The sequence below is a fragment of the Musca autumnalis genome, unplaced genomic scaffold (assembly GCF_047663935.1).
Source record: "Musca autumnalis isolate F117 unplaced genomic scaffold, ASM4766393v1 scaffold_5, whole genome shotgun sequence".
In the NCBI taxonomy this organism is placed as follows: domain Eukaryota; kingdom Metazoa; phylum Arthropoda; class Insecta; order Diptera; family Muscidae; genus Musca; species Musca autumnalis.
The window spans coordinates 52431788-52448711 of record NW_027412088.1 but is presented as its reverse complement, the minus strand read 5'-3'; the positions used below and the strand labels follow the sequence as shown (position 1 = coordinate 52448711).

Genomic DNA, 16924 nt, shown 5'->3' with positions numbered 1-16924 from the left:
AATGACATCAATGTAGTTGAACGAATCGAGATACAACGATTGCGATGGCTAGGCCATGTTATAAGAATGAGTGATGATGAACCCGCAAAAAAGGCGTATAAATACGGGCCGCATGGTGGTTCTCGCAGATCTGGAAGGCCAAAGCTTCGTTGGAGCGAACAAGTGAAACGAGATATCAGAAAATTACATATCCCAGATTGGGAAAATACAGCAGCAAACAGAGAGGATTGGAGATTTTTTCTTAGTTCGGCTTATGGAACAAATGTTCTGTAAAAGGCCAGCTAAGTAAGTAGTAAGTATATAGGTGCGAGGATCCTTTCAAAAATATTCTTAAAATATTCACGCCTGTGTTTTCGAGGGTCCTTCCAAAAATATTCTTAAAAAATCCACGCATGCGCTTCCTTCCAAAAATATTCTTAAAAAATCCACGCCTGCGCTTCCTTCCAAAAATATTCTTAAAAAATACACGCATATAGGTGCGAGGATCCTTTCAAAAATATTCTTAAACAAGTAAAAAAGTGTCAGTCGGCTTTACCGACAGATATATACCCTCAGCCAAGGTGAAGTGAAACTTTCACCTACGGACAGATCGAATGTATTTAAGGTCTCTTCAGACTTTTGTGGCCGTTTTTGGACATTTGAACTTGCCGACAAAAATGTGGATTAGGAATTAACTGCACTAAGACACAAATGTTGAACTTTTGTGAGGGAGGTACCCTTAGGGAGGACCGATATGGGCCATTTTAGAAGTTAAACTAAATTTTGACAAAATATTAGGAGATCCAAAATTTGGACCAAATTGGTTGCCCCATTCAAGTGATATCGTCCTAGCATTTTAGTGACATTTTTAAACATTGGGGAGAAGTACCGGAAGTTGTGGACCGGTATTGCCCCATGAAACTAAGTTTGGATATAATATAATGAAGACCAAATGTTGGACCAAATCGGTTGAACAGTTCGAGAGATATCGTGATCTCCGACCGCCACATATGGTGACGTAGGCGGTTTTTACACCTTCCGGTTTGTTTTCCCAAGAAATATGGAGGTAGCGAATGCAAATCGCTTCAACAAAAATCAAAGTGATTTGAGAGCAGGTCTTAAAGTGAACTTATCGAACATTTTGTGTGAGAGGTACCAGAAGGAGCAGACAAATATACTATATATTCGAACCTGATCTATATCTGGTAGATATATTAGAATGTGCAAAGTATGGATTACATCGGTCACTCCCTTCAAGAGTTATCGTGCGTACAATTTTTCCGAACATTATTGATCTTTTGTGGGGGAGGTACCTGAAGGAGTGGACCGATATGGCTTATCTTCGAAAATAAACTATGTTTGGACAAAATATTTCGAAAGCCAAATTGTGGACCGAATCGGCAGATCCGTTCGAGAGTTATCTTGCGCTCCAACCACTACACACGGTGTCAAAGGGGCTTTTTGCAACTTTCAATCTATTTTCTCAGGAAGTATGGATTTGCCGCTGATGAAACTTGAACCGTCGTGTAGGGGGCAGAAAGTACAAGTTGTTACAACAAAAACCAAAGCGATTCGAGAGCTGCTCCTAAACTGAACTTCTCCGAAATTTAGTGTGGGAGGTACCCGAAGGAGTGGAGCGATTGAGTCCATATTGGAACCTCATCTAAGTCTGGTAGAAATTTCACGATGTGCAAAGATTGGATCAAATCGGTTCCTCTCTTCAAGAGTTATCGTGCGCACAAGTTTTGCGACAATTTTTGAACATTTGTGGGGGAGGTACCTGAAGGAGTGGACCTATATGGCCCATCTTCGAACTTAAATCGAATCTGGACAAAATATTTCGATACCCAAAATTTGAACCGAATCGATTGATCCGTTCGAGAGTTATAGTGCGCACCAGCCAGCCAGACAGACAGACAGACGGACGGACATTGCTAGATCTACTCAAAATTGTCTGAAACAGATATCGTACAAACATACTTGGGGTCTAAAACCATTATTTCGATGAGGCACATTTTTGGTCGTATCAAAGTGTAAATACCCTCTTTAGCCTAAAGGCTGAGGGTATAAAAATCCACGCCTATAGGTGTGAGGGTCCTTTCAAAAATATTCTTAAAAAATCCACGCCTGAGTTTCCTTCCAAAAATATTCTTAAAAAATTCACGCCTGTGTTTTCGAGGGTCCTTCCAAAAATATTCTTAAAAAATACACGCCTATGCTTTCGAGGGTCCTTCCAAAAATATTCTTAAAAAATTCACGCCTGTGTTTTCGAGTTTCCTTCCAAAAGTATTCTTAAAAAGTTCTCGCCTGTGTTTTCGAGGGTCCTTCCAAAAATATTCTCAAAAAATTCACGCCTGTGTTTTCGAGGTTCCTTCCAAAAATATTCTTAAAAAATTCACGCCTGTGTTTTCGGGGGTCCTTCCAAAAATATTCTTAAAAACTTCACGCCTGTGTTTTCGAGGGTCCTTCCAAAAATATTTTTAAAAAATCCACGCCTGTGTTTTCGAGGGTCCTTCCAAAAATATTCTTAAAAAATCCACGCCTATAGTTGCGAGGATTCTTTCAAAAATATTCTTAAAAAAATCACGCCTGTGTTTTCGAGGATCCTTTCAAAAATATTCTTAAAAAATCACGCCTATAGTTGCGAGGATCCTTTCAAAAATATTCTTAAAAAATTCACGCCTGTGTTTTCGAGGGTCCTTCCAAAAATATTCTCGAAAAATTCACGCCTGTGTTTTCGAGGGTCCTTCCAAAAATATTCTCGAAAAATTCACGCCTGTGTTTTCGAGGGTCCTTCCAAAAATATTCTTAAAAAATCCACGCCTGTGTTTTCGAGGGTCCTTCCAAAAATATTCATAAAAAATCCACGCCTGTGTTTTCGAGGGTCCTTCCAAAAATATTCTTAAAAAATCCACGCCTGTGTTTTCGAGGGTCCTTCCAAAAATATTCTTAAAAAATCCACGCCTGTGTTTTCGAGGGCCCTTCCAAAAATATTCTTAAAAAATCCACGCCTGTGTTTTCGAGGGTCCTTCCAAAAATATTCTTAAAAAATCCACGCCTGTGTTTTCGAGGGTCCTTCCAAAAATATTCTTAAAAAATCCACGCTTGTGTTTTCGAGGGTCCTTCCAAAAATCTTCTTAAAAAATCCACGCCTGTGTTTTCGAGGGTCTCGGACTGGGGCCGGTAGTTGGTGCGGCCGTTCGGGGAGTATCGTGGTGGCTGTGGTTGCCCAAAATCGCGGGAAAAGTTCGTAGAACTCGAATGGGGTAGCATTCTCTACCGGCTGTCTGCGCCATAAAAAGACAGGAGTTTTAGATGGTGCTCCGCGCCAAACCAAGGTGGTGAACAGGGCCAAACACCTGAACGCAATTGGTACCTCACTACGGTGCAAGGGGCGCTGATTGGTCGCTTGTAACCAGTCCAGTGTTGTGAGGACACCGTGGGGTTAGGCTGAAAGGCAGGTACCCACGTTAATCACACCACGTTCTGTTCCAGAACTGCTAAAATAACATAAAGGAAAAATTGTTATCGTAGTAAAAAATAGTAGCTTCTTGCAGGTTCTGGAACAGAGCATAAATTATCAAATCTTACGCCTTTTTCTGAGCTCGATTGAAATGTGGTACCCAACGTTGATAAACAAGTGGGCTTCAACAGTTATCTTGCAAGTTGCTTTCGGACCAAAAAATATTAAAAAAGTTTCCATTAACCCAATTTTTTTTCTATTCAAATGAATCTATTTTCCTTAAAACACACAAATAGTTATCCAGTAAACAGTTACAAATAGTCCTTTGTGACAACATAGAACGGGTGGAAAAAATGCAATTTATTTCCATTGAAAATCTTGTTTCAGCCCCAGCCGGATGGCCATTTGCAAAAAAGGAAAGTTGCAAAAAAAAATGTATGTAATAGTTTTGTCATTGCAAAAAATGAACAAAAAATCGGAAAATAAAACTAACAAAACAATGGAGCCAGAGCAAAATAAGCTCCATAACAAATGGTTACATAGTTGACAAAAACAACAAGAAATAAACAAAAAAAAACAAACATGGATAAATGGTATTTTTTTCCACAACAAAAGAATATCCTCTCTTTCTCTGTTAGAAGAAAAGTGTCACTTGAATCTTTTCTGCTTTTTTCAAATGCCCCAACAAATGACCGACAATAAAACTTAAAAAGTGAAATGAAAAGTTGACTTCTTTTTCGGTTTTCAGTCGAAATTAATTGCCAACTGAATTTGAGTGAAGTCATTACACATTTGAAGAGTTACGGATGTTACGGCTGAGGAAGAGATGAAAGTGACTACTTGAATTGGTATTTGGGTGTAAACACTTTAGAAATTGAAAGTGGCATAAAAGTATAGAAGAAGAAGAGCTTTAAATTTAAATTTATAAAAATATCGTTCACTTTGGATTACTATGATCAATATTTAAACCATTGGAAATGCTTATACGGTGATAGGAAAGCCTATACAAGATCGACCAATGTTATGTTTGTTGTTAAAACACAAAAAAAAACTCAAATCACAATAATGTAAAATCTTCTTTTTCAACTGCAAAAACTCTTCGATCATTCAGCTCAACTCCAACGAGAAAAATTAATTAAAATTAACATTAATTTTTTTTAAATTTCATAAAATTACAGTAATTACATACCAAACGTCAAATTTGCTCACAATAATGCATTACTATGTGCTTGTTTACATTTTGTATGTGATTTTATTCACAATAATGCATTTTGACAACAGGTATGAAGATCAGCTGTTTTTGCCGCTGTACCTATATTAGTCCCAATTTACATTAGGCGAGTTTACTTGCGGCAATTGTCAGTTTGATGGAGAGAGAGGTGAGGCATATGGTAACCCTTTGCCCCTCAACCCCCTCTCTCACCTACAAACTGACAATTGCCGCAAGTAAACTCGCCTAATGTAAATTGGGACTTATTGTGCCATGACGACTGCAAAGCAACTGACGTCTCGGAAGTCAGCCGTTCATATCATAGTTAATGAAACAGGGATTTACAGGCCACGAACGAACTAGTTCAGTTGAACGCTTCATTGAAATGAGGTACTGAACTAGGTCAAAGTCTTCATTATAGTTCATATGATATTATGACTTACTCTAAAACGGAGAGAGAGGTCATATCTTAGTTATCTCACATGTGGCAAGTAAACACTCTGATTGGATCTGTCAAGGAACAATTCGGTCCCCTTTTTGTGATGCCTATTCCTCAAACGCCTAAAAATTTAAGCGGAAGACTCCTTTTTTGTTTTTGTAAATTTAGGGATCTATCAATGGCTCATTTAGCTGCACAACTCCTGTTATTGATTTTCTTAGGCTGCAGGTATTAAGTCCCGGTCCACACTAAAGCGATTTCATTGAAAAAATTAATGAAATTATGCGTTCTTAGTCGAAGGTCACACAAGAGTGGTTTCATTGAAACTGTTAGGTATTTATAGATCGAGTTCCCCACTACAGCAACTTTATGATATCACTCCACTGTGAAACTCGACCTAGGAACCCTTGTTTTCATGAAATTGTTTCAATGAAACTCTCTAGTGTGACCTTCGACTTAAGGCCGTGAAAGAATCACTTCGTAGCTTTCTTTGCTTGTTTTCAAATGTCAAATTATATGGAGTAACGCCGGCGGAATTCAAAGAGGCTCTGGCATTCCTTTATAATTTGACATTTGGGAAGCAAGCAACGATTGAAGGCCTGCGTACATAAGCTGCTCTGCCTGATTGCCTTGCTTTCCTGCTTCATTTTTGACGCAATAAAAATAAAAAAATAAAGAAGGCCGAGGAAATTTCGAACTGGGTTGCCCTTTTCTTTTTTATTCTTTTATCAGAAGTAAGCAAGGTAAGCAGGCAAGGCAGCTTATGTACGCAGGCCTTTATTCTGTTTCTACCTTTATGCTTGGTTTACATTAACGAAATCCACTCGATTTCAACTGTCAATTCCATTGCTCAAACGTCAAATGAAATCCAATCGATTTCAGATGAGTTTTCATTTGACGTATAAGCAAAGGAATTGACAGTTGAAATCGAGTGGATTTCGTAAATGTAAACAAACTATTAGATCGAGTTCCATACTAAAGTAATTTAATAATTATAATAACGCCTAATTTCATGAAATTATGTCATTGAAGTAACTCTAGTGTGGACCGGGACAAATTCGATTGATTCGTTTCAAGTCATTTTAATTTTATCTAATAAAATTTAACAGTATTTTTATCTAAAATTTTAATTTTATCTAATAAAATATTTATATGTGTATTTTGTTTAATTTAAATGTTGCTAACGTCGTCATTGCTGTCATCAGCAGCATCATCACCATACCCATAATCATCACTTTTATTGTTGCTTTGCATTTTTCTTTTCGCTAAAGCATCAGCGCTACAATGCTGAGCCGCGGCGTTGTAGTGCTTGTGGCACTTGTCATTGTGGCCATTTCACTGTGCCACTTAAATCTTGAATGTACTACACTTAGGAATTTTTGTGAAATACTATATTTGTATATGGGGTTCGTTTGTTTTGCTCTTCATCTTCTTCTTCTTCCTTATGTTCACTTTGTCTGCAGACGATATGATATGCTCAGTATACATATTTTGTGTGATTTGAGCAGGACAAGCAAAAAAAAATATGAAAAACAAGTGGCTTCTTTCTAAAGTGCATTCCAATGTGTCGTCAACATTCTGTAATACATATTTACAATGATTGTCATTATCATTTGCTGGCTGTGACACAACGAAGATATAGTCAAATATGAAAATCAGTGAGCTGAAAGGAGAATAAATACAAGCGTGTGATATGCATAAATGACAAATTAGTTGGTTGGGTGGCGCCCAACGTAAAATAAGGCAAAACCGCTTACCCACAAATTTAACCATCTGGGAATCAAGACTAAGATTATGTTCTTATGCTATTACTATTCTAAACTCCATGGAGTTACCTTTTGACAACGTTCGCTCAGATTTTTCCAGCTCCTGTAGTGCGATTCTCTAACTAATTTTTGAGTTACCGACAAAAATCGGTAAAATTGAAACGCAAAATTATGAATGAAAAGCTCTCTTGCTATCTGCAGATTTTTACGACTATAGCTTCGTTCCAGGACTAAAAAGTTTTTACACATTTAACACATTTTGCACATTTGGGGACAAATGCGTTCCCGTACACCAAAAAAGTTGTAAAATGTTCACTTCTCTTTGAACAAAAATTGAACTGAATGGCTTTCTCTTTGAAACTTTTTACACTACTAATTTGGGCGAGCAAAAATGTGCAACATGTTTGCCGGCTTCTGATTGGCTGACATGCCGACTTTGACACTTGTTCCAAATTTTTTTACTTTTCTGTCATTTTTCCGTTCCCGTACATTTTGAAAAATGTGTATGTGGAACTCATTTTCGACAGTTTGCTCTTTTGAGACTTGTATCATTGAAAAGCTTATTTTTTGTGGGTCCAGTGAATTTTATATGAGATTTCATTTGACGTATACACGTAAATGTACTAGTATCAAAAAATATTGTTAATCACCGAAATTTTATTTTACCGATTTTCAGGTGCGTGTTTCACTTTCACGACTATATCGAGAATTTTTTCAGTATCCTTTGCATCACTGGTTCCGTTAAAATAATTTTCTTATTCTTAGTAACCCTGCGTTTACAAATGACAGGACAGTTGAGTTCATGTATTGATTGTCAAAAACCCAAAATTTGCCTGTATGACGTAGGCGTCCAGACAACTGCAAAAACAGTTGTAAAATTATGAATGAAAATCATCGATTTCTTTTCGTTTTCCGTTCACTTATTTTGTTTTTGTACATATTCTTTTGTTTTCAGCACATTTGAATTATCATCTCACTTCTTTTTCACAAAAATGTCGAAAAATTGTTAATCCGACTGTCTTTCAAAATATGATGGACAGCTTGGAGACAAACGACAAATGTATGTATGTGTTAGTAAATCAGAGTTGTATTTGCAGACAGACTGTCGTGTGTAAACGCCTAGTAAAGAGGAAAAGGGCAACCTAGTTCGAAAATGGCTCGGCCTTCTTTTTTCTTTTTTTTTGTTTTTTGATTATGTCAGAAATGAAGCAGGAAAGCAAAGCGCAGGCGAGGCTGCGTATGTACCCAGGCCTTTACTTACATATTCCGAACCTCTTTTACCTTGCAGTATAGAGATTTTTGCTAGGATTTCTCCAGTTTACTCTGTATTGAGCCGCAGCTTCGGCTGATGTGGTGATGTAACTGTGTTAATCCAGAGTTTTCTTCATCATCCTTTGCCTCTTGTCCCAGTAGGTATTGCTTCTAAAGCTCGTTTTGGTAACCAAGTATCTGAAATTTTTGCAACATGGCCAAACCATCTTATGCCCGTAATTTCAACGCCTAGGTAAACTGGTGGGTAGCTACCTATTAGTCATCTTTACCTACGAGTTTGATAATTTCTACGTGCTATTTACCGAGGCGTGTAATTTTTGAAAATATGTGGTAACATTGGTGGTTTTCATTCATGATTTCCCAAAAACATTGCCACATATACGTGTTTTACAATTTTTAACACATTGGCAACGATCGTCCAGACAAAATCCTTGGTGTAAGTAACACGGGTGTTTTCGACCCGGTAACGTTACCAATGGATTGAAATTATAAAATTTTGCTTACACGGGAGATATCTATGAACTCATAGATAACTACGCGCAGAAATTACGTGCATTAGAATGTTTTTCTCTACCTTGTCGGTAAGGTACCGATTTTTCTGTTCTGGTTTTTAGTTGTGAGTGCCCATGATTAACTTAACGATGCATCTACCTTGTTTCTTGTGCCAGCTTGCAACTTTTTGTATCTTCTAGCAATATATTGCAAGAAACAGAGTTGTATACGAGGATTTATGCCAGATTTAAAACAAATCCACTCAATACGGGGATTTATTTTTGTATGGGAAATCTGTTAGATTATCGCGGGATTTAGCAAATAAATCCTGATAATGCGCTAGATCTGGCTAATGAGGTCATATCTAAATGACCTATAAAGAGTTTTTGCTTCTGATTATAGTTTTCCTTCATATATTTTCCTACCACGATTCGGATTTTGATTGGCGAACAATTTCCTTGACTCCCATCTTGTTTTCTTTCCTCTGACTTCGTATTTAATAGTGTCGTTCCACCATGTGGCCGTTTAAACGACTTCGCTTCGTCGCATACTTCCTTTGCTAGTTCTATCAATATGGATTTAAAAATAGTGCATAAGTTATCTATATTCCCGTTTAGATCTAAGTTTATTTGCCTTAACCGTACTTTTCTATAAAATTCTTCTTTGTATCATTGTTCGCAGATTTCTCTGTCTGGTTACCTTTTGTGGGGCCTTTAGGCCTTCAAATAAAACAATACGAAATCGAAGGCCAAACTAAAGTAGTTTCGTTGAAACTTTAGGAATTTTTAAACCATCCAACGTTTCAGTAATGTTGCGCGTCATTTCTGATAAAAAATTCGATCTATGTTGCCCTTGCTCTTATATTCTTTTATCAGAAATGACGTCCAACTTTAGTGATAAGTTTGATGTGTTTTCCGCTTTTGTCCAAGTTCACACCAGGCTTTTCATGAAATGAAAGACATTTAATTCATAATGCGTTCTTAGATCGAGTTCAATACTAGAGTAATTGTATAAAAGTGGGGAACTTGATCTAAGAACGCATATTTCAATGAAATTTCGTTTTTGACATTACTCTAGTCTGGACAGGGACTTAGATGGAGTTCCCTACTGCAGCAATTTCATTATCTGCGGTATGAAACTGGATCTAAGGACGCATGGTTTCATAACATTATTTCAATGAAACCAATCTAGTGTACCCAAGGACTTAGTAAATAAATATGAAATAAGTCCCGGTCCACACTAGCGTGATTACATTGACAAAATTTCATGAAATTATGCGGTCTTAAACGGCAAAAAGCTCTAATGCAAACGCCGTTTTAGTGTGGACCGGGAGTAAAACGATGAAGACGGCTACATGTGTCATTTGGGTGAAACAGATGCTCTGTTCCAGAACTGCAAGAATCTACTAATTTTTACTATTTTTTCCGATAACATAAAGGAAAAACTGTTATCGTAGTAAAAAATAGTAGCTTCTTGCAGGTTCTGGAACAGAGCAAGATTAACATGCAAAACAGCTGATTAGATTAGGGGGTTTAAAGGTAAATAAATGACTGGGGTAATCTACCTACCAAAGCACATTTATATAAGGTGGAAATGACAATCAGCTGTATTTTTACTTTTTTGTAAAGTTGGTTTTCAAAATGTAATAGGGTCTACTTATGAAATTTGATACATCGAAATTTGCTACCATAAAATACTTCTTTTCATCGTAAACATCTAATAACAATGACCTATAACAGTTCTGAATTCTTAATATTTACATTTTGATTCAATTTTGTTCTATTTTAGAGCATTTTCAAAATGTATTTATGTTTTCCTGAGAACATTTCTTCTAAATTTGTTAGTTGTTGTAATTCATGCATTTACCTTATATAAATATGCATTGCTACCATGGTAGAACAAACCAGGTAAAGTAAATACTACAACAAATACAACACAACAACCACCACATAGAAATTTGTTTTTGTTTGTAAACGTTAGTACATGTAAACAAAATAAGGAAATGTCTATAAATTTAAAAAACTAATAATTTTTCATATTTGAATGAATATTTTGAAAAACACGAATGAAAACTCGTTAGATTTTCAATTTGAATGTTTCCATGTCATTCCACTAAATGCATAATTTCTCGCAGAAAGTAGAATACTTGCAAAAATGTTTGGGGTCGCTGGCAATTCATTGAAAAAAGTGAAGCTGTTTCAATCGTTTGCTTTTAAAAACAAAAAAGCACATGTTTATTAGGGCTTTATTTTTCTCAAGTTTAACAAAATACAACACATGTTAACAAATATTGTACTCTATAAGTCCCGGTCCACACTAGCGTGAATTTCATTTAAAAATTTCATGAAATTAGGTGTTCTTAAATCGAACTCCCCACTACAGCAATTTTATGATTTTACTCTACTATGGAAGTCGATCTAGAGACGCATAATTTCATATCAAAATTTCAGTGAAATTACTGTAGTGTGGCCCGGGACTAAGCGGTGTTTTAGTGTGCGGCATACCGTTCGGACCTGGAGGAGGTCACATGTCAATGATGTGAAGGAGTCTTTATGGGAAATAGTTTTTTTTAAATGAATGAATTTGTTCTTCAAAAAATATATATCCCTAATATACATCGAACATAGAAATAAATATATAAAATGTTGTATGGAATTTGACACTAACATTACAGCCCAGTTCAGTCAGCTGGGTATTGCTGTTACCTTTTCTTGTTCTACCATGCATTGCTACCTACAAAAGTGTATGGATTACAACGTAAAGGCTAGCGCTGAGTCATTCGTTACGAAAAATTAGACGGCTACATGTGTCTTTTGGATGAAACTGATTTAAGGTCTCTGCACATACGGTGCGTTGAGCGTCGCGTTACAAAAACCACATGAAAACTTTAAGAACAAACTTGGCATCACCTACATATTTTCCATATGGTTGTTGTTTTCAACGCGTAACGCATCACACAACGGATCCTATGTGCCGGGGCCTTAACCCTCTTAGCGCCGATATTTTTTTTACGAGAAAACTTAAAACTTTTTATGAAAAATATATTATTGAAACATTTTTTAATAAATAATTTTTCTTCTTCTCTAAAATGTAATCTCTGCAATATATTGATCAAGTTTGTTATCGGACAGCATTTTGTAAAAGTTTGTACAAATTGTGTTATCGAACAGAACTTAAGCCGAGTACACACGATCAGTTTTGACTGTCGATTTTTCGGAAATATCGATAACTGTCAAACTGTCCAGCAACCATAAAATATTTTGTGGTTGCCTGATGACTGACAAAAATTAGTGGCCACACTGGCAAGCAACCGATTATTTGAGCAAAACTGATTCTGTAACTCATTTTTGCTGTTATCGATAATTGTCGGTAAAATTAAAATGCTTATAATTTCGATAATTAACGAAATTTTTCGGTAAGTTAACGATGAATAAAAAGTAGTCGCTAGCCTCTACCGACACAAACAGTGATGCCAACTTTTCTTTATGATTTTAGTCATAATTTTGCAAAGCAAAAATGAGATACAGAATCCCACTACTGATCGTGTGTACCCCTCTTTAAGTTCATCAAAAATGGAAAATGACAAAAAATTCGTTTTTTTAAATTGCTTAAGTTTTAAGTCAAATGCGTGGAAATACATAGACCAAATCGAACTTTATAAGTGTAGAATGACAGATAGCAGACAAAACTATAAGAAAATGCAAAAAACACAAAAATATGCGAAAATAATCGAGTTTTACGTCAATTTTTGCAACCATTTTTGTGGCGTTAAAACGGTCATTGGCTTTAAGTGGGTTAAAGCTGAAAACACATCCAACGTTTGAGTAAAGTTTTGTGTAATTTCTGGTAGAAGAATAAAGAAAAATTGAAACTTGGCAGCACTTTGTCTTTTGTTCATCTACCAGAAATGAGACAAAACTTTACTCAAACGTTGGATGTGTTTTCAGCATCACATGCGAAACAGCTGATCAGATTAGGGGTTTAAAGGTAGGTAAATGACGGGTAGTCTATATACAAAAGTCTGTGGCGTATAACGTAAAGGCTTGGGAAAAATTAGTACATTTGAACTTTCAACTAATATTAATAATAGTTCTATAGTGCATACTTTTAGGCTTCGACAAAAACATAATATTGAACATATTTCTTGAATAATAAACAGACAAATTCGTAAGTATAAATAAATTAAACAAAATTATGATCTTTTTCTCCCCATAAAATTAAATATATAGCCATTGTGAAATGAAAAAAAGAAACTACAAAGAAACAACATACAGGTCCAAACAAAACAGAACTGCCGAATTGTATTTAAAGTAAATAGTCTGGATTGATGAATTGCAAATTTGCTCTAAAAAAAGTTCATCAACAGGCATTTACTTTGACTATAGTTTCTTTGGCAAAGATCATCAGTACCAAAAAACGAAAAATAATTTCAAATACTGGAAAAAATAACAAATATAAAATGTTCCATTTTTGTGACAATTTTTAATTTTTCTAATAATTTTGTCAAATTCTTTTTTTTCTTTAATATTTTTCAATAATTTTATGCCAATGCTTAAAAAAACTTTTTTTAATTGCATTCATTAACAAACAAACAATACTAATTGAATGTTTTCTTCTTTCTCTTTTTGTATTCTCTTTCTTTTCTACATGCTCCTCAATGTCTTCCTTTATGGTTATTAATCGATGCTTCCTTGTACACAGTTCGTCAAGAAAATGAACGTTTAATGAAGGAAAGCATGGAACGGGCTCGTTTTGGTAAGAATTATACAGAGGCTGCTTCTTCATTGCTGGCGGCAACTACCTCATCATTGGTCTCCGCGGTGGCGGGGGCAGCTGGCGAAGCAGCCGTACACCATGATGAGGCCTATGCCCAGCCTTTGATACAGGAGCAGATCGCCGGTCCAGCGTTAATGCTGCCACCACCTCCTCAACACCAACAACAACACCATATGCCTCATTTGCAACAAATTCCATAACAAATGAAACAATTGTGGACATCGTGACCGACCATCATCAATGCCAGCGCCTTAAAGCAACACCACCACCACCAGTGACAACAACAGTAATTCTTAATGACAAACAAGAATAACAGCAACAAAAGAGAGATGATATAATGAAATTAATTTGTTTAATGGATATAAATGTTGACATTGCACAAAAACCAAACTCAAATTACTACGACGATAATGGTGATCACAATGACAGTGGTGAAAGGCAATCCATGGTGAACAGTAATAGTAGCAGTAGCAACAACAACAACGACGTTAACCAGGTTGATGCCTGCCATCTTGCCTTTATGATATTCCTCAAAAGGCAAAGTTATGTTGAGAAAAATTAACACAGCAACAACATTGACATGAGCCCTAAAGCTGCCATACCACCACCACCAACGTAATATACATACATAGAAGATGAAATACAATAACAATCTATTTCAAATGACTACAAGAACATCACAGAAACGTGTACTATCTCTATTCCATACCATGCAAAATGGCTAATTATTGGTCCTAACAAGTGGCATGTTGAAACAAGAGAATGTGACCAGCCTGAGGAAAATAGGAAACTAAGTTAACTGAAAGAAATAGTAGTAACAGCTACAACAACAATAAGTGTAATGTTTGAACGCCAATGAATTTTTGTTTTTGTAAGCATATACCTAGCATTTTAGAAAGCAATCGTTTTAAGTTTAAATTATGCCAACTTACGCTCAAATCTCTACCCCACCTAATAAACATCAGTTACAAAAAGAAATGTTAATGGACTGTTAATACCGCTGCTAAGTCAAGATAGGCAATCATTTTGAAAAGTGCAAGTAAATTCTATAAATATTTCACACATTTATGTTGTTAAATATTAAACCGCCGGAAAGTATGCAACATTTGTCCTAAAAATGTACCACACTTTTTTCATTTTGAATTATAGAAACAATTGGAATATTTAATATTTCTTATTATTTCCGATAGTCATTCTGTCTTCCGTGCGTTGAATTAATGTGTTGTTTGGAACTTGCGGAATCAATAAGAAGCAAAATCAATGATAAATACGTCCAACGTTTCAGCAAAGTTGGACGTCATTTCTGATAAAAGAATAAAGAAAAATTCTGTTTATGTTGCCCTTGTTCTTTTATTATTTTATCAGAATTGACACCCAACTTTTCTAACACTTTAAACGTGTTTCGGCTTAAGGCTTTGGACTCCGTCGGTCATACATCCTTCTGCATGAAGCTCAGTAATGTTAATTTCTCTAACATAGCTATAAATATATTCAGGTATATTATAGGGCATTAAGATATGACCTCATTAGCCGGATTTAGCGCATTATCAGGATTTATTTGCTAAATCCTGCGATAGTCTACCAGATTTTCCATACAAAAATAAATCCTCGTATTGAGTGGATTTGTTTTAAATCCGACATAAATCCTCGTATACAACTCTGTTCTTTGCAACATGTTGCTAAAAAATACAAAAAGTTACATGCTGGCACAAGAAACAAGGTAGATGCATCGGTGAAGTGCTACAACAAAAATAATTTAAAATGTCGAAATTTCTAAACAAGGCGAACAAATTAATGGCCTGTTCCCGTACTTTATAAAGTGGTAAAAGTCGTAAACGATTTTCATATAAATTTTGTGTACGGGAACGCAAAATGTGTAAAAGTCGTAAAAATTGTAAAAACTTTTTATTTCTGGAACAGAGCTTAAATTTGCTTTGATGTACAATGTTGATTTTAATCAACCAAGACTATTATTTACGATGTCTAAACGATAAAATAATTAATTTGCTCTGTTCCAGAAGCTACTATTTTTTTACTACGATAAAATTTTTTCCTTTATGTTATCGAAAGAAATAGTAAAAAGTAGTAGATTCTTGCAGTACTGGAACAGATCAATTATTTGCTCATTAGTAGCATATTGTCCTAGCATTTTCAATATTAAACAATAAATTTGTAATTTGTCCTATGTTTTTTTTAACGAATTCAATTTACAACAACTTCTTTTGACGTTTCAAATTCGATCAGATGGGCTGATGCATCTACCTTGGTAATTCTGGTATGAACAAAAATCAGCTGACTGCCATTTAAATAATCATTTGTACTGAATTTATTAAATCCAGTTCCATACTAGAGTAAAATCATGAAATTGGCGTAGTGTGGAATACGAACTAAGAACGCCTAATTTCATTAAATTTTTTAATGAAATTCACTATAGTGTGGACCGGGACTATGGAAATCGATCTAGGGACGAATAATTTCATGTGAACCGGGACTATCCAACGTTCAGCCTCATTGCAGGGTCTAACCAACGCAATAGTAGTAACACGATAGGTTTAACCATGGTACAATAAAGTAGAGGTAGGCCAGGTATGAAAATCGCTGAAAAATACAAATGCAGCCATGGCTTAAAACGTCAAATGACATGGTACAATAATAAAAGTAGATGTAACTGCATATTTAGCCTGTTTTGCATAAACATATGGAATTTAGAACTTCACTTTTTATTTGTTTATTCAATTTTGCCACGCGAATAAAAATTGTTTTAACTTGCTTTTAATTTGAATATATAGCGTTGCAGCAGAAGCTTTTTGTTGGAACAATCCGCCGATACATCTATCTTTATTTTTGCATAATGTCATCAACAATAAAAAGATGTCAACCCTGTTTTTGACAGAATAGGCCATAATAAGAAAAAAAAATTTAATCAGCTGTAAGCTGTGGCCAGTAATCATGGCACAATAATACAGGTACAGCGGCAAAAACAGCTGATCTTCATACCAGTTGTCAAAATGCATTATTGTGAATAGAAACACATACAAAATATAAACAAGCAATTCACAATAATACATTATTGTGACCAAATTTGACGTTTGGTATGATTTGGTGTAACACCCTCTTATTCCCCCATGCCAGTAATTGTTCTACCATGGGTTTAACTATGACTATGTCGTCGATATAGCCCGTAAAATCTTTCGAAGAAAATTTATATACTGCCCTCTCTGAAGCGTACGTTGGTCAATAATATGTATGTATGTATGTCTGATTACTTGCAAGTTCTTGCTGGAAGAAATTTCTCCTTGCAAGTTCTCAATGAAGAACAGAGAGTTAACAGAGACAAATTGAGTTAACAGACAACTTTCTGAAACAAATGTGTACAAATTGTTGCAAACTTTTGAGTAACCAGACCTACTATTTTTTCGTTTTATTTGACAACCGATATCTGTTATCTTTATAGAGATGGCTCTCAGGCGGTCTAGTTAAACTTTTCCTCGTTAGAGATCGAAACCGTTGTATCAGTGGTTTCCTCC

General features: G+C 35.6%; 1 protein-coding gene across 1 annotated transcript in view; it reads left to right on the top strand.

The window, feature by feature from the left end:
* LOC141387532 (uncharacterized) overlaps positions 1-14180 on the top strand; it is a 40680-nt gene extending 26500 nt beyond the window's left edge. The window contains exon 3 of the mRNA XM_073957392.1: positions 13323-14180. Coding sequence (XP_073813493.1) covers positions 13323-13597 — 275 coding nt within the window. The 3' untranslated portion in view covers positions 13598-14180. The remainder of the gene's footprint in view (positions 1-13322) is intronic.
* The last annotated feature ends 2744 nt before the right edge of the window (positions 14181-16924 follow it).